The sequence below is a fragment of the Cetorhinus maximus genome, chromosome 16 (genome assembly GCF_964194155.1).
Source record: "Cetorhinus maximus chromosome 16, sCetMax3.hap1.1, whole genome shotgun sequence".
Taxonomy (NCBI): Eukaryota; Metazoa; Chordata; class Chondrichthyes; order Lamniformes; family Cetorhinidae; genus Cetorhinus; species Cetorhinus maximus.
The window spans coordinates 70,248,772-70,268,018 of NC_135894.1; the positions used below are offsets into that span (position 1 = coordinate 70,248,772).

At 41.0% G+C, this 19,247-nt stretch overlaps 1 protein-coding gene across 1 annotated transcript in view; it reads left to right on the forward strand.

Moving 5' to 3' along the window:
- The window catches only part of LOC144691682 (suppressor of tumorigenicity 14 protein homolog), a 79,140-nt gene that overhangs the window by 50,139 nt on the left and 9,754 nt on the right, over nt 1-19,247 (forward strand). The window contains exons 13-17 of the mRNA XM_078560013.1: nt 704-808; nt 1,760-1,867; nt 4,999-5,133; nt 8,159-8,342; nt 15,771-16,042. Coding sequence (XP_078416139.1) covers nt 704-808; nt 1,760-1,867; nt 4,999-5,133; nt 8,159-8,342; nt 15,771-16,042 — 804 coding nt within the window. The remainder of the gene's footprint in view (nt 1-703; nt 809-1,759; nt 1,868-4,998; nt 5,134-8,158; nt 8,343-15,770; nt 16,043-19,247) is intronic.

Here is a 19,247-nt window from a genome sequence, read left to right on the forward strand (position 1 = left end):
TCTACAGCAGGTGGTGAAAGAACCAACACAAAGAAAAAAAGCTACTTATTGGTAGAAGTGACCAGCCACACAATCCTTGTGGAGATGACGTCCTGTCTTCACACTGAGGACATGGTTTTAAGCAACAATCAGTTAATTCGAAGAAGCTGTCAATCAAACATAATTCATGCCAATCCCACAGAGCATTTGCATTGAATTGAATGGATTGACCTCTGTGATTAAGACAAATGCAATTTTTGCTGCCAATTTTTGTTCTTGGATCCCCCACCTTCTGACAGAGGCGAGAGTGATGCCAACTGAGTCAAAGCTGACATTGTAATAAAAACATCTGCAACACCAACTAAATCTACTGCCAATTACAAAATGGTCTTTCATTGCTGGGACCTGGTTTTAAATCCAACCCAGAATGATAGCGTGAAAGTTTCCTCTGCCTGATACCTGTTGCAATGAATTTGAGCAGTTTTGCACCAACTTCTGGCGCACATGGCTACACAGTAGAAAATTATTCCTAATTTTACAATGTCACTCAGAGGCTACATGGCAGCTGAAGGGGAAATGGAAAAGTGCCGCAGCAATGCAGATTGAGGATGAGGCAGAAAAAGTCCATTGTGTAAAATAATATGTACTGTCTTCCACAAGTTTTATTTTGGGGAAAATTAATAATTTATTTTTACCAGAATTACTAAACTTATTGTTTAACTAGCATGCCCGAACCAATTTAAATGCAAGGATGGATCATGTATTTCTTTAAAGAACCATTGTGATGGATGGAGAGATTGTCTGGATGGCAGTGATGAAACTAAGTGCAGTAAGTTTTCCCATTTGCTTTTCATATTAACAGTTCATTATTTACTCCAACCAAATTGTAAAATACACATAAAATAAAATAATGTGAAGTGCAAACTTTCTACATAATTAGAAGAGAGGTATAAAGTATGCAATTTGTGAAGTGCTGTCAGTTATTATAAGGGAGTTTATATGATTTAGTTAAATGCTACCCATTTTTCAAGAATAGCAAAACTGCCCTATGCAAATTTAAACCCTTCTGTATCAGTATCAGTTTCAGTATGACTATCAGTACTTGGTAAAATAATGAGATCAGTTATCCATAGTAAACATGAGAACTTACTCCAGTATCATCTTGTAAATGGCAATCAACATGGTGTCAAAAGTGGCTAACCATAACGTTCTAAGGAAGGAGTGTTCCAAACCATAGACAGTATATAGCATAGATTCACCAAGATGACGCTAAGCATGGGTTACTGTAGTTACAAGGAAGACTTCAGATACCAGGTGGATAACTTTCAACTTCACCTGGGTGAGAAACTGACAGTGTTGGATTGTCCACCCAGTAATCGCCACGTCTAATGTTTCTTTGCATTGCTTTTGTTTTGGATACCATCTGATTTTCCTTTCTGTGTGTGACTTCCATATATACTCATTTTGATGAGGAAATGATGCAGGGAAAGTTTACATCCAGGATTGTCAGAGATCATAGAAATTGCAACACAGATTTAAACCACTCATTCTATTGAGCCAGTGTTGTTGCCAGCTTTTCAGCTACTCTAGTCCCATTTCCTGGTATCCTTTCATACCCCTGCTATCCAATTTTATGTTATAAATTCTGCCTCACCTTCCCTTAATTGTTCCCGTTTACTTCCAACTTACCAACTAGTCAAAAGAATGAACTTTAGTATATCAAAATTTTTCATAATTTTGTAACTCCCTATTAGATCTAACTTTTATGCTAAAATTGTAGATTGCTATTTCACATGCCCAAGTGGAAACTGCATTCTCCATGACTCTGTTTGTGATGGAATAAACGATTGTGGAGATGAAAGTGATGAACTGAACTGTACAAGAGGACGTAAGTGCTTTAAATTCAATATCCACTTTCTTTTTTTGTTATAATACTTCCTAGAAATAACTTTCTTCAATGTATAAGTTGACCAATAAATCTTTGAGTTATGCTAACTTCCCATATAATGAATATGGGCCAGAATTTTACATCCCACGGGTGGGTGCAGGCCCGACCCGAACAGGCGTAAAATAGTGTGAGATGATGTTGGGCGAGCGTCCTGATGTCATTGCGCACTCGTGCGTTATTTCACTCGGCAGGCGCGCACAAGAGTTGGAAGTGCGCCCACTGACAAGCGAGCAATTAAGCTCATTAATGGCCCAATTGTAATTGATTTTTTGTGGCCCATCGAACCTTACGGTTGGCGGACAGGCCAGTCGGCCAATGGGGCTTTACATTTTTGATGAAACCTCATCCAAGGGCAGGATGAAATCTCTGTTAGGATTTAAAATAAAAAGGGAAACCTGGGGACTTCTTTTTTTATGAGGTATGTTTTCAGGTGCTTGATTGTGCTGCTTGGACATTTTTTGCAGCATTTTTGTGCTTTTATTATTTGGAGGCCTGCAGCTCCCTGAGGCACCTGTCTGCCTTCAGGGGTCTCACTGGAAGCGCTTACCAACACCCGCGGTGACATTGGCGCCCGCCCTCTTTCCGCCCCCATCGGCAGTGCTGAGCCTTTCTCAGGGCACGTTTCACGCTGGCCGGCCGTTAATTGGTCAGCCAGCGTGAAATCGTGGTTGGGGGCCGATTGCTGTCAGGGGACAGTTTCCCATCTGCTTCTGGGCCTGCCAATTGTGCGTGCCCAAAAAGTGCAAAATTCAGGCCATGATTTTTTGTGAAACTTTTAACTGAATAAACCTTGTGAATTAGATTTCATGGAGTGACTTTTCTCAGCATCAGTTATCATGAGTGGTAGTTCCATAGAAAGGTATTAATCATTACTACATGAATATCACAAGCAGTAATTTCAAGTCTATGCTGTTGAGTGCACTGTTATGTGCAATACGGTGGAGTAAAGAAAAGCAATATTTTAGGTTTAAGCACAGCACAACACATTGTCATCCAGAATAATTGACAGAGGATTTAGTTTGTGTGTAAAATGATGACATTTGAAGGAATGGCAGTAGAGTAGAATGAATGCTGTCAGCTAAATGGGATGTCAGTCTAACAGCAACAACTTTGCATCAGTCTAGCCTAATAACTTATTGGGAATGTAGATCACCCAGACATTAATAATAACTATAATTTGTATTTAAGGAATTAAAGAATTTGTTTAATATAAAAAAGCTTCAAGAAAAATATGAGCTAAAACATAACTGTAAGATCAATGGAAAGCAACCTTACAAAATAACCCAATAACGTTTTTATATACTGTTGTTTGGTAAAGTGCCTAAATATTGCTGTTTGCCACCAAGGTTCATATTATGGATATAAATCATTTAAAAGTTGTTTATAGTATGTCATTTAATAGGATTTTGGTCAGGGGTTTGAGGTGGCCTGGTTGTCTCCTTACTGCGGCATGATGTTTCAGTAGAATGATTGTTGGTGCATAAAAATGCCTTTTTGAGCCTGTTTTGGGCATTTAGAGCATCCAGGTAAAATCTATGTAAAGTCAACACATAATGAGCTAAAACTGATCCCATAGTGAATAAAGTCAGCCATAATTTAGGCTGACAAATCACTGCAGCACTGCAGGAGTGCGGCACTGTTAGCACTATTGCTTTTCAGATGAGATGTCACACCGAGGCCCAGTTTGCCCTCTCGGATGGATATAAAAGATCCCTTGGCAATATTTGAAGAAGAGCAGGGGAGTTCTTTGCAATTGTTATCTTGCAACTAACATCTAAAACAGATTAACTGGTTATTTCTCTCATTTCTGTTTGTGGGGACGTACGTACACAAATTAGCTTTTGTGTTTCCTACATTATAATGGTGACCACATTTCAGAAGTATTTCAATGATTACAAAGTGCTTTGGAATATCTTGAGGTCATAAAAAAAGGACTCTATAAATTCGAGTCTTTTTTGTTTTATTTTTCAATGAGCTGGCTGGGACCAAGTTCCACCCTACAGTATAGATGTTTTAATTTACTTTGTACAAAGAACATAGTTAGTATTCTCTATGTATTCTCTTGAATGTTAATAGAAAAACGTACAGGGGTGTCAGGGGGAAATAAAACACATGCAGGAAAGGGAACATTGACAGGTTTAAGCCATATGAATTATTTTTGCTGCAAATTGCTGGGGCAGGCAGTGGCATAGTGGTATTGTGACTAGACCGGTATTCTGGGGTTTGAATCCCACCACTGCAGACGGTGAAATTTGAATTCAATAAAAAATCTGGACCTAAAAGTCTAATGACAACCATGAGACTATTGTCAATTGTTGTAAAAACCCATCTGGTTCCCTAATGCCCTTTAGGGAATGAAATCTGCCATCCTTACCTGGCCTGGCCTACATGTGACTCCAGACCCACAGCAATGTGGTTGACTCTTAAAATGCCTTCTGAACAAGAGCAATTAGGGATAGGCAATAAATGCTGGCTTAGCAATGCCCACATTGTATGAATAAATAAAAAAATTAATATTCTAATTTCTGGACCCAAGAGTACATTCTTGTAATAGCATGAAGATTGCTGGGATTGTGTACAAATGAACTGCTGATCCTGAATAGGGTGGTGTAAAAGAATGGTTGGCTGACTGCAACCATTTATTTACTCGAGCAGGTAGCGTGGAGAGCTGTACCGTAGTTATGACTAACTGCTCTGGTTTATTCACAACTAGATTAATAATTACTATACAAATGATAAATGGCAGGAAAGTTAATTTTCTTGGAAATGTATGCACTTGTTGAATTTACAGAAGTATTCATGAAATGTTGGAGAGCAATGTTGAAACAGCTCCAATTTACTTGCAGGCAAATTTAAAGTTGTTCTTTCTGGCTGGTGTTTGAGTTTCCCTGTAGATGTAGCTATTGAACTGTTTTTTAATTTAATTTATATGTGACAAATACTTTCCATGTATTTGGGGAGTTTGTAATTGATGCTGGGATGTCCCGATAAAAGCTTTGCGCAAAAGTTTTGTATTTCATGAAAAATACCTTTTGTTTACTAATTCTTTGAACTCTGCAATTTCTCACCAGCGATCTTTCCTTTGGTGCATAAAGGCTGTTCTTTGTCATCATATAAGTGCCATAATGGAAAATGTGTGAACAAGGTTAACCCAGAATGTGATGGGAAAAGAGACTGCATGGATGGATCGGATGAATCAAGCTGTGGTATGTTGAGGTAAACTGTGGACGTGGTACACAGCAAAGCATGATCACAAATCAGGTCATATTTTCGTTGAATGCATTTTTATAACCCCCTATAGTAAATGATATCTGTAGAGAATTTATTTGTTATGTTATCCAAAATGGTTTCATTTATATCATAACAGCTTTTCTCATGACAGCACTTATGCCGTAAAATTATATCTGTGCAATTCTGGTAACATTTTAGCAAAGGCATTAACCTGTATATCTTAAATGTTAAAGTAGCAAATGGAAGAATTTCATAGAAATGTTTTAACGCATTTATTATTAACATTGCAAAGTTATCTTAACTAACTTTACTGCTAGCTTACATGTCTAAATGGATGTAGGTAGGATGAATCGTAAAATAAAAGTTTCATATACCACTTTGTCATAACACCATACTACTTGCACCCCATTTGAGATAACTTATATTAGGGACAGGATGTCTATTTAATTTAGACTTCAGAACCAATTTCAGAGATTATGCTATTTGCGTTCTTGAAATTCTAGAAAGACAAAACCAAGGGGTACAACTATGCAGTAAAATCAGAATGGCTATGGATCTTAATCCAGACCATTAACATAGATAATACCGTTCTTTAAGATTAAAGAGCACCCTTTCATTTTGCTAAAGAGTATGATAAGTAAGGGCTGCCATTTTAATTTCTTCAACCTGGAACAAATGTATGTGTTATCATCAGCTGCTTGTCTGCCATTCAGTACATGGATTACTGTGGATAATATAACTAAAACTATGAAAAACCAGTTATAATCACCTTGCTCAGCTAAAATCAATATCTATTGCCAACTGTTGACTATCTGGGATTAAATAGATGGATTATTGCTTTGACACAATATGCACCACTCTTTGGGGATCGGTTATAGACTGTAAGCAACAAGTAGATAATCAGTATTTTTTTTTTTAAAAAAGAAGCAAAATAGCCCCAATTTTGCAAGATGGACAAAATCTATATGCGTTGTCCATGGCACAAGCAGTGGGGGCAATTCACCTCAATGGCAAATTCAATCCCTTTATTTCTCATTGCAATCTGCACAGGAGAAACATGCCTGCATTAGATAGAGAAATAAGGGAGAATCGGCATGCAGGGGCAGCTGCATGCCTGCCGAACTGTCAAAGGCCTGTTAAGGCCATTAATAAACCAATTAAAGATATTGACAGGGCTGCCCGTCCAACCTCAAGGTTGGCGGGCAGGCGAAGAGCACGGGCGGGATGAGGTTTCATGAAAGGTTTATTACACTGATAAATATTTTTTGAACATTTCAAAAACATGTCCCAGCTCATGTGACGCTGTCACGAGGGGACATGTATAAATGATTTTTTTTCCTTCTTTATTTAAAATTCTCATTAAGAAATTAATCTCCCTGAGGCAGCTCCATGCCTCAGGGATGTTTCTGTGCTCTTTTGCATGCATGCGCAATAAAGCGCAGGCCCCGACTCTCCCTCTTGCCCCTGCCCACACAGGTAGCGTGCTACCAGGCGCGCATCACACTGGGCGGGCCTTCATTGGCCTGCCCATGTAAAGTGGCAGCGCTCGGCCGATCGCGAGCGGTGATCAGCTCCGCGCCCACCTGCCTGCTCCCACTCCCGACCGGCCCGCCCGACAGGGAGACAATAAACACATTCCAAAAAGTTCAAATTAAATACACTTAATCCTAAATGGATCCCACGGACAAAAAGGTGAAGGGACTCATTAGGATGAATATAAGAAATTGCAGAAATGTATTGAAAAAAAATAGCAGCTGAAGTTAAGTTTAAAAAACCTTCCAGTAGAACAACAACAAGCAGCAAGAAGGTTAGAGAAAAGATAAAAATTATAAGAAATGTAAATGGGTCTGGAACATAGGAACAGGAGTAGGCCATTCAGCCTGTCGAGCCTATTCCACCTTTCAGTTAGACAATGGCTGGTCATCTACCTCAATGCCACTTTTCCATGCTATTTCCATATCCCTTGATGTCATTAGTCTTCAGAAATCTATCAATTTCTATCTTGAACATGCTCAGTGACTGGAGGTTCTACAGCTTTCTGGGGTAGAGGATTCCAAAGATTCACCACCCTCTGAGTGAAGAAATTCCTTTGCATCTCAGTCTTAAATGGCCTACCCCTTATCCTGAGATTATGTCTCCTGGTTCTAGACTCATCCACCAGGGGAAACATCCTATCTACATACGCCCTGTCATTCCCTGTGAGAATTTTGATTAATGAGATTTTTCTAGGGGTTCTGCAGCTCATCCAGTAAAGTTACAGTTAAACATGCCTTCCTTATTGATTGTTGCATCTGCATGCATTAATCTGAATCTGATGACATGCACACAATACTACATTTTCTGCATGTTTTGCGTAAAGATGTGAATTAACATTAGAGGAAGAAGGGTAAATTTCCATGAGGGTTGTCACACTCATTCACCATAACCTCAGTGGAAGAGTCATAAAAATACTGGGAAACAGCATAAATGATGTTTTCTCCATTTTTCTAGGGATTCTGCAGCTCATCCAGTAAAGTTACAGGAGATAAGTGTGACAACCCTCACAGAGATTTATCCCCATAGTCCTTATGCATTTGTTGTATTTACATGTATTCATTCTATGTTCCCAGCATAGAGACACAGGTATAGGCCCATTATAATCCCACTGATGTCCTAGTGGGAGTAACAGTTTTGTGCTGCTTCTTAGTTGTGACATAAATTGTATTTATGACTCTAAGTCAGTATTGGTACATGCTACGTATGTATCAGGATAGTCAATTCTGATACAGAGAACTCCCCAGTCCTATTGACAATTTCTTGAATGTTCTTAACTACAATGGTTAAGATATGTAAACACTCCAGTATTACAGTTATTCTTTAGCTTTATCGGTGTGAAATTGAATCAAAAATCATTGAACCTGATATGAATGGGGTTTATTTATTTTCTTGTTTTATTTCAATTCTGTTAAATTGGTGGAATGTAATGCAAATAGAAAATATTAGTTCCCAAATCTGTTTCAGAATGTGGAACAAGCCCATCCAAGAAAACAAAAATAGTTGGGGGTGAAAACGCCAAGAATGGGAAATGGCCTTGGCAAGTGAGCCTACAGATGGGAATGTATGGACATATATGTGGAGCAACCATTGTTTCAAATCGTTGGCTTGTTTCAGCTGGCCATTGCTTCCAAGACTCTGACTCTATCCGGTAGGTAGGAATATGGTAATTATCAACCTGAATGTTTTTTTTCAAAATATAATTTGTTTAATAAATTATTTGTTTCTAATTTAAGATTTGGAGTCAACTGACCAGAATTCTTGTGATTTAATGGTAATTTAGGTAGTAGATTAATAAACCATTAATGCCAGAAGGGCTCATTCAAATAGAAGATATGTTTTCATATATTAATGCGTATTTTAATACCAGAATATAAGAAACTATAAGCATTAAAAAGAGTTATATCAGTTAAAGTACATGTAATAGTATTTCATACTAGTAGTTTAGCTAGTGCAGGCGCAATAGGTCGAATAGCCTCCTGTGCTGCCTCATTCTATTATTCTGTAAAGCGAAGGCGGGGCACATTTACGGAGAACTCCATGAATCTTCCAGCCTACCTTTGATTTAGCAAGAATGTGCTGAAAGCTCATTACTTTGCAACTGTGTATTTTCCATTTTAAGCTTGAAGATTTTGCTGTGCTTGTTCTAGCTCAGACCAGGAGTGCATGTTGAGAAACTGTACATTCTCAGTACATGATCATTCTATCCATTAATTTAGATGAATGGAAAATTATGGGGCAGAAGCACCAAGTTTCCTGCACTAGAAGTGGGAGCAGCAGAATTTTTACACTTTTACCCATATTTGTAGAATATTTTTAAAAATTATCAACTTTTCTGCCAGTTGGGGAGACAAAAAAAGAAAGCATTAAATTATATTCATCTGCAATGAGTTATATTCCAGAAATAAGAAATTGTCATGGTTCCAGCTGGGCCCTAGCAAACTGCTCATTGTCTCAAGGGCAATTAGGGATGGGCTATAAATGCTTATGTTGCCAGCAATAGCCACATCCTGTGAATTCATTAGAAAAATGTATTGACTTGTATTTTTTCATTCTTGCCAAGCAAACACTGTGATGGTCAGTGACAAAGGGAAGGTGAGGCATGGGACTGATGATGAATGGGAAATTGGGATAACTCAATTATAATTGTTGACCATGCCTTCAGTTGCCTGGGTCCCAAACTCTGGAATTCCCTCTCTATACCTCTTCACCTCTCTACCTTGCTTTCCTCATTTAAGACACTTCTTAGAACTGATCTCTTTGACCAAGCTTTTGGTCATCTGATTTCGCATATTCTTTTGTGGCTTAGTGTCATACTTTGTGTTATATTGCTGCTGTGAGGTGCCTTGAAATCTTTCATTGTATTAAAGGCACTGTGTAAGTATAAGCTGTTGTTACTGGTATCAAAGTCAGGATAAGCTATTCCTGAGCAAGCAAGTTGCTGTCTAGCTTGCCTCTTCCTGGCTCCTCTTCCTCTCCTTCACCTCTTCCTCCTCCTGCCCTCTGCTGCTTGCCATATAGCTGGTGGCAAGGCCTGTGCCCTTATGATGGTGAGGTTGCATGGCACACCACTGACCACCACTAATCTCGACACCCGTTCTGCCGGGTACTGCAGGGCTTCTCCAGAGCAATCCAGGCAGCGAAAGCATTGTTTTCAGTGCACCATTCGTCTGTTTGATCACAATTCATGTGACAGAATGGCTTTGTTGTATACATTTGGCAAAGCGGAGAGCTGCAGAATTAAGGCATCACGACTCATGTCAGGATGCCTGGCTTTGACCTGCGTGATTTGCTAGATCAGTGCACATTGAAGGAGTGGAACCCTTTGTGGTTGCAGTACATCTGAGTCTAGATGGTGGCTTCTGCAAAGCAACATGCACTCAGTCAATGGCACCCTGCACCATGGAGAAGCTTGCAATCCTCACATAGTCTTGTGCTTTGCCTGCTGCTTTCTAGCAACAGGCAATGAATGTAGTCAGCTCTTTTTGACTATAGAGTGTTAGTGACCTCCCTTATGCAACAGTGTGTGGCAAACTGTGAGATATTACAAATATCTTCTGCTGCAGTCTGAAGGAGCCTGACACACAACAAATTATGGCCATGGCCACCTTCACAGCCTGGCATTGCCAGTCTTCATCCTGCACTGAGATTGCATTTGTGGCTGCAGGAGATGGCAGGGTTTAGCGAGATTATCCTTAGTGGGGTGCAGGCATCTCTTACACATTGTTCCTCACTGAGGTTCAGGTAGGAGAGCTGCTCCCTGAACACATGGGCAGGTATGGCTTCCTGCTGAGAGCCCTTTTCCCCCTCCTCCTCCTCCTTCTTCAAGCTGCTTGCATTATCCTGCGTGTCCTCTAGTCATTCCCTCAGTCATGCTGTAGTTCAAGGGATATGCATCCATGTCTGTAACCACCTGGTTTGTTTCATCACTCCGTGTAGAATTTAAAGAACTTTAGAAAGTACAGTTGTAGCAACAACTACTTGAAAGTAGTTGGGGATTCCCATAAATAGTGCCAGTGAGGAGTTCTTCCTGGTGCTGAATATGCAATTGAGAAATGGCTTTAGTTGAGCTCCAAAATGGTGGCGTCAAATCCGTGTGAAAGGATCATCGTCTGCATACTTCCAGCAGGTAGTCACAGTAAAAGCTCGTGTGCTGACACCCTCACCAATTTGTCGTCTGGCATGACATGTATGAGCGTGCAACAGGTGCCCAAAAAACAGGCAATACGCATCAGAATTTTGCAGCACAAGTCTTTTCTATGGCTCAATCCTCTGAAGCTAAGCCTGAATTTTCATGGGGAGGGAGAGGGTATCCAGCTTAGCCAAAATAGGGCTAGAACCCCAATTCTGGAAGTCCTGTCCCTGAACCCTGAAAGTTTTCACTGTGTGGTGGAATGTGGGCAGGTTCTGTTCTGTGGTTCATGGAAGCAGCTGTACATGTAAAGGTGCAGCTGCCTTCAAATAGGTTCAATTTTTATCACCCAGGTTTCTGAAATATAGCTTGTGGGTTTTACAGGAGAAGGTCTAAACTTACCAGAGTTTTCTGGAGAGGTAAGGGACCCTTTTGGAGAGGTTAGAGAACCTTGGGAGAGGTCAGGTGCCCTTTGGAATTGTTAAAAGTAGGCATGAGTGTGTGTAAAAAGTGGATAAACTCATTGAAACTGTCAAGCTGTTAAGGCTTTTTAATCTCCTGCCATTTAAATTTTTTAAAAGTCTGAAGATTAAAAAAAATGAGTGCTTACTATTTTATTGTGTCTATTGACATAAGCCTGAAAATTATCATTATAGGATTTGTGCTGCATGCCTGATTTTACAACCTATCATTTTTAATTTGGGGTGCCTGCTGTTCACAGTTTGATTGAAAGCTTCAAGTTGTTTTAAAGTCTTTACTGTGGGTAGAGGGGCATAGGTTGGCATGGGGTATATGTGGGCCATGAGGGATGGGTAGAGGGGCATAGCTTGGCATGGGGGTGTGAGGGACCATGGGGATGGGCGGAGGGCATTAGGTGGCTTGAGTTGGCAATGGTGAGATATGGGAGTGTGTGGAGGGATGAGGAGTGAGAGCTAGAGGGCTGATATTTGTTTTGTTCTGTCTTTTACAAGCCAAGGGGCACTGAGGCAGGCCTTTCATACAGCCCACCTCCACACCCGGTAGCTTCTGTGGCTGTCTCCAAATTTTTTCTGGGGTTAGCAGGCCTAACACCCAATAACAGGCCCCGCCCCGCGGAACAATAATTAGATCATCTGAGGGCACTCTCTCCAAAGACGGGTTTGCAGAGTCACAAATTTTCCTGACTTTGGGCTCCTATCTTGAGAGCGAAAATTCAGCCCTAAAGTATCACCTTGTGGCTCTTGACTGCAGTACTTCCAAGGTTAAATGCCTCCGTGTGTCCCCATTATCAAAACCAAGCACACCTGAGTAAAGCTGTAGTTTTAATGTAGCACTCTCTGACTTACACTCTCCTGATTTAGCAATATAATTCTTCTTGCTTAGTAATTTGCTGCTCAATAATGATCAGATATAAGACCACAAGACCATAAGACATAGGAACAGAAATTAGGCCATTCGGCCCATCGAGTCTGCTCCACCATTCAATCATGACTGATAAGTTTCTCAACCCCATTCTCCCGCCTTCTCCCCGTAACCTTTGATCCCCTTACCAATCAAGAACCTATCTATCTCGGTCTTAAATACACTCAATGACCTGGCCTCCACAGCCTTCTGTGGGAATGAATTCCACAGATTCACCACTCTCTGGCTAAAGAAGTTTCTCCTCCTCTCTGTTCTAAAAGGTCTTCCCTTTACTCTGAGGCTGTGCCCTCGGGTCCTAGTCTCTCCTACTAATAGAAACATCTTCCCCACGTCCACTTTATCCAGGCCTTTCAGTACTCTGTAAGTTTCAATCAGATCCCCCCTCATCCTTCTAAACTCCATCGAGTATAGACCCAGAGTCCTCAAACGTTCCTCATATGTTAAGCCTTTCATTCCTGGGATCGTTCTCGTGTACCTCCTCTGGACCCTCTCCAGGGCCAGCACATCCTTCCTGAGATACGGGGCCCAAAATTGCTCACAATATTCTAAATGTGGTCTGACCAGAGCCTTATAAAGCCTCAGCAGCACATCGCTGCTTTTATATTCTAGTCTTCTCGAAATAAATGCCAACATTGCATTTGCCTTCCTAACTACTGACTCAACCTGCAAGTTAACCTTAAGAGAATCCTGAACTAGGACTCCCAAGTCCCTTTGCACTCCAGATTTCTGAATTCTCTCCCCATTTAGAAAATAGTCTATGCCTCTATTCTTCCTACCAAAGTGCATGACCTCACACTTCCCCACGTTGTATTCCATCTGCCACTTCTTTGCCCATTCTCCTAACCTGTCCAAATCCTTCTGCAGCCTCCCCGCCTCCTCAATACTACCTGTCCCTCCAGCTATCTTTGTATCATCTGCAAACTTAGCCAGGATGCCCTCAGTTCCTTCATCTAGATCATTAATGTATAAAGTGAAAAGTTGTGGTCCCAACACTGACCCCTGCGGAACTCCACTAGTCACCGGCCACCATCCTGAGAAGGACCCCCTTATCCCCACTCTGCCTCCTGCCAGACAGCCAATCTTCTATCCATGCTAGTACCTTGCCTCTAACACCATGGGCTCTTATCTTACTGAGCAGCCTCCTGTACGGCACCTTGTCAAAGGCCTTCTGGAAGTCCAAGGAGATAACATCCATTGGCTCTCCTTTGTCTAACCTACTCGTTACCTCCTCAAAGAATTCTAACAGATTTGTCAGGCATGACCTCCCCTTGATGAAACCTTGCTGACTTTGTCCTATTTTATCACGCACTTCCAAGTATTCTGAAATCTCATCCTTAATAATGGACTCTAAAATCTTACCAACGACCAAGGTCAGGCTAATTGGCCTGTAATTTCCCGTCTTTTGCCTCACTCCCTTCTTAAACAGGGGGGTTACATTAGCGATTTTCCAGTCCTCTGGGACCCTCCCTGACTCCAGTGATTCCTGAAAGATCACCATTAACGCCTCCACTATCTCTTCAGCTATCTCCTTCAGAACTCTGGGGTGTAATCCATCTGGCCCAGGTGATTTACCCACCTTCAGACCTTTCATTTTTCCTAGCATCTTCTCCTGGGTAATGGCCACCATACTCACCTCTGCCCCCCAACTCTCTTGAACTTTGGGGATGTTACTCGTGTCTTCCACCGTGAAGACTGATGCAAAGTACCTATTCAGTTCCTCCGCCATTTCTTTGTTCCCCACTACTACTTCTCCAGCGTCATTTTCCTGTGGCCCAATGTCCCTTTTTGTCTCTCTCTTACCCTTTATATATCTAAAAAAAACTCTTGCAATCTTCTTTTATATTACTGGCTAGTTTACCCTCATATTTAATCTTCTCCCTCCTTATTTCTTTTTTAGTTGTCCTCTGTTGGTCTTTGTAGGCTTCCTCATCTCTTGGTTTCCCACTGCTCTTCACCACATTGTATGCTTTCTCTTTAGCTTTTATGCTGTCCCTGACTTCTCTTGTCAGCCATGGTTGCCTCGTCCTCCCTTTAGTTTGTTTCTTCTTCCTAGGGATGAATTTTTGCTGTGTCTCCCAAAATACTCCCAGAAACTCCTGCCATTGCTGTTGCACTGTCTTTCCTGCTAGGCTCATCTCCCAGTCAATTCTGGCTAGCTCCTCCCTCATGCCTCTGTAGTTGCCTTTATTCAACTGTAATACCGTTACATCTGATTCCAGCTTTTTCCTCTCAAATTGCAGGGTGAATTCTATCATATTATGGTCACTTCCTCCTAAGGGTTCCTTCACCTTTAGCTCCCTTATCAAATCTGCCTCATTACGCATCACAAAATCTAGAATTGCCTGTTCCCTAGTGGGCTTCAACACAAGCTGCTCCAAAAAGCCATCTCGTAGACATTCCACAAATTCCTTTTCTTGGGATCCACTACCAACCTGATTTTCCCACTCTACCTGCATATTGAAATCCCCCATGATCACTGTAACCTTGCCTTTCTTACACACCTTTTCTATCTCCTGGTGTATCTTGTGCCCCACATCCTGACTACTGTTTGGAGGCCTGTACATAACTCCCATTATGGTTTTTTTACCTTTGTGGTTCCTCAACTCTACCCACACAGATTCTACATCATCTGACCCTACGTCGTTTCTTGCTATCGATTTAATTTCATTTCTTACTAACAAAGCAACCCCACCCCCTCTGCCAACCTGCCTATCTTTTCGATAGGATGTATATCCTTGGATATTTAGCTCCCAGTCCTGATCCCCTTGCAGCCATGTCTCCGTGATGCCCACCACATCATACCTGCCAATTTCAATCTGCGCCTCAAGCTCATTTACCTTATTTCGTATACTGCGTGCATTCAGATACAACATCTTCAGTCCTGTATTTCCCGTCCCCTTTCTCATTGTCGTCCCTTTATCTGATGTGCTTGAAGTTAGATTCCTAGCCCTTTCCAAACAGTCTGACCTATTTTGTGTCCTGGGGACTTTAATAGCCTCTCCTGGGCTCTCCTTTCTTTTCAGTTTTCTCATAATTTTCCATGAAGTTGAATCCACCCCCCCCCACACGCTAACCTGTTGCTTTGTTTCCCATTAGTCATACTTCTTGGAGTTTTACCCTTCCCTCCCCCCCACTTTCTAGTTTAAAGTCCTATAGACCACCCTATTTACCCTTTTCGCTAGAACCATTGGTCCCAGATCGGTTCAGGTGGAGACCATCCCAATGGTACAGATCACTCCTGTTCCAATACTGATGCCAGTGCCCCACAAAATGGAATCCCTCTTTCCCGCACCACTCCTTTAGCCACGTGTTGAAGACCCACCCTACAAACACTCTAGGATCTCTTTCAACCTCACACTTTCACAATTCAGCACTATTTACAGAGCACGTTTATCACCCATTTTATTCTGCAAAATCTTATTCAAGGCAGAGTGGTATTCAAAACTGGATCTTCCTGATTCATATGGTTTAACTATTCAGATAAACCTAACGAGTTATTGTGTTAACAAATTTGTATTATATAATAGAATTTCTATATTCTTACAGATATTCCACCTCATCAGCTTGGACGGCATATTTAGGCTTGAGATTAATGAATAGAATGAACTCCTGGATAGTGACCAGATCAATTAACAGAATTGTTATCCATCCCAAATATGATGAATATACATCAGATTATGACATTGCTCTGTTAGAATTGAAGAAACCAGTTTTTTTCAGTGATTCAATTCAACCTGTCTGCTTACCTGCCACGACTCATGTCTTCAGTACCACAGCAAACTGCTACGTCACTGGCTGGGGAGTCCTAGGAGAAGATGGTATGTTGCTTTGGTAAAGGCTGCTGAAAACAGCAAATGAGAATAGTACTTAGTGTATTTAAATTGTTTCTGATCGTGGAGAAAACATAGTGCATCCCTGTTGAATGTGTAGGTAAATTCACCATTCCTTTGCTCCCTATAGAAAAATAAGCTTAAAGTGAACTTGCGTTGGAGAATCAAGGCTACAGTGTTGCACTCCAGTGTCTGATTTACACTTGGTGCTGTGAGCATGGGATCGGTGAATTTATTCTATAATTTTTATACAAGTAAACTGACTGGATAAAATGTTCATTTGTGCATTTTGGTGTTTATACTTTTGGCTGCAATGGAAGTATGTTGTTTTATGTTTATTGTACATCTGTGGTCGGGTGAAATAGATATGTTACTTTTTTTTAGATTTTTTGAAATTGTAAGTTAGTTAACAATTGAAAGATTTGTCTGGAAAGGGAAAGGTTTATATAATGTCATTTCCTAAATTTTAGGATAAGAATTTTCAGAAAAATAGCTTGCCTTCATTTTGCCACGTTTATCTGATGTATTGTTTTTACATTACAGGAAGTCTAGTTGGAAAATTACAATCTGTGTTAATTGAGTCCTACTCCCTGTTTCTATGTAGTGTAATGGTTATTTTACTGGGCTGATAATCCAGATGATGTATATTCCAATCCCACCGTGGCAGCCTGAGAGTTTGAATTCAGTTTCAGAATCTGGAAATAAAAGATGGTATCAATAAAAAGCGACCATCAAGCTGTTGGGTTGTTTAAAAAACTCAGTTAGTTCACAAATATCTTTAGAGAAGGAAATCTGCCATCCTTATCCAGTCTGGTCTATAGGTAACTCCAGTTCCACACCAATCTCTTAACTGCCATTTGAAGTGGCCCAACAAGCCACTCAGTTATACCAAACTGCTGCAAAGGATGACAGGAGCTCACAAAGAAGGCCCGTGACCACCTTCTCAGGGCAACTAGGGATAGTCAACAAGTATTGGCCTTGACAGCAACACTCACATGCCAAGTATGGAAAAAAAACAAATATTCCGCCCCCATCAGCTAATTTCACCTTTTTACCCCTACAATGTTTCAAATTAGTGAACTCAGAGTATGAACCAGAACAAATGGGGGAGGCATTTTCTTTAGTGATTGAAAAATCAGATACCATTTCATTTTGGCTGTATAGCATTCAACAGAAGAGCAGTCTCATCAGTCTCTGCACAGCTGCTTGCCAGTATAGAGGAATATACTGGCATAATAAACTTTGCACTCTCCAAATCAATATTTTCATTCATATCAAAAGTTGTCTTTAGTGTCTTTAAACATTTTTTTTATTCACTCGAGGTAAATGGGTGTTGTTGGCAAAGCCAGAATTTGCTATCCGAACCGATTTGCGGAGAGAAGGTGGCGGTGACCTGCCTTCTTAAGTCTCTGCAGTTCATGTGGTGAATGTAGTCCCACATTGTTATTCAGGATTTCCAGAATTTTTCTCGCGACGCTGAAGGAACCAATATTGCTCCAAGTCAGGATGGTGTCTGACTTGGGAAACTTAGAGGTAGTATGCACCTGCAGCCCTTGTCTATCTGAATGGCATTAGAAATTCCGTTTCCATTTCTGTTTCAGCCATGAAAATTACAGGAAACGATGACGCCAAAGATCTTAGTTATTCCAGTTAATCTATTGTTAGGTTTTTAAACAATTTAATAACCAGTCCTGCAATAGGCCTACTACAGAGATTCCACTATACAATTGCAGTACAATACCTCACCAATTGCCCCGAAATAGATAAGGGCATTAGATGCGTGGGGATGCCACTATCTGCAAGTTCCCCTCCAAGCCACACATCATCCTGACTTAGAAATATATCGCCGTTCTTTCACTGTCACTGGGTCAAAATCCTGGAACTCTCTTCCTAACAGCACTGTGGGTGTGCCTACACCACATGGACTGCAGCGGTTCAAGAAGGTGGCTCACCACCACCTTCTCAAGGGCAATTATGGATGGGCAATCAAAATATTGGCCTAGCCAGTGACACCCACATCCCGTGAAAGAATTTTTTTAAAACCCATGCAAGGTCACCAGGCATTGATTGTAGTCTTCAGGTAGCTGACCAGGCTATCAGTACCTTCACTCGGCTGCAACAAAAAACCGCCAAACATTGTCATCTTTTTATATAAATAAAAGCAAAATACTGCGGATGCTGGAAATCTGAAATAAAAACAGAAAATGCTGGTAAAAATCAGCAGGTCTGGCAGCATCTATGGAGAGAGAAGCAGAGTTAACGTTTCAAGTCCACATGACTCTTCTTCAGAGCTAAAACCAAAGGTAAGGCTGTGAAGAAGAGTCATACAGACTCGAAACGTTAACTCTGTTTCACTCTCCACAGATGCTGCCAGACCTGCTGAGTTTTACCAGCATTTTCTGTTTTTATGTAGTCTATTTATACCCTTTGCATAAGTCAAAAGTTGAACAGACTCGATTTGGTGCAGGATGTTGTAAGTCTGACATCTGTTGCTATTTCTTCTCTGCGGTTGATCAGTTTCAGCAAAATCCACTAAGTCCATTCCCTTTTCTTTGGAGTCAGATGCCTCAGCCAAGCTATTGTGGTCTCGCTCCAACTGATGTCATTATCTGTGTTTCAACCTCCATGTCAATAAAGGTCATCCTTGGACCAGGCGCTTAAAAAGTCAGCTCGTTTTGCAAGATTTTGGTGCTCGACCTGGTCTGCAGCTTAGCTTATTAAGCACCCCCACCAGTTTCAGTCTTACAAAGTTCATCTCTCAGAGCATATCGGGTAAAAGCACCTGGATGTTCCATTTAAGTTTGCTTTGCTACACTGGTAAAGGTTGCGGTTTTGGAGGTGCTATCAAAGAAACCTTGGCAAGTTACTGCAGTGCATCTTGAAGATAGTACACACTGCGGGCATGGTGTATTGTTGATGGAGGCAGCGAATGTTTAAGGTGGCGGATGGGGTGCTGATCAGGTGGGTTGCTTTATCCTAAATGGTTTTTAGCTTCTTGAGTATTGGTAGGCCTTATTCATCCAGGTAAATGGAGAGTATTCCATCACACTTATGACTTGTTCCTTGTAGATGTTGGAAAGGCTTTGGTGAGACAGAATGTGAGGTATTCATTATAGGATACCCAGTTTATAACCTGCTCTTGTAGCGACAGTATTTATGTGACTCTTCCAGTTAAGTTTCTGGTCACTAGTAC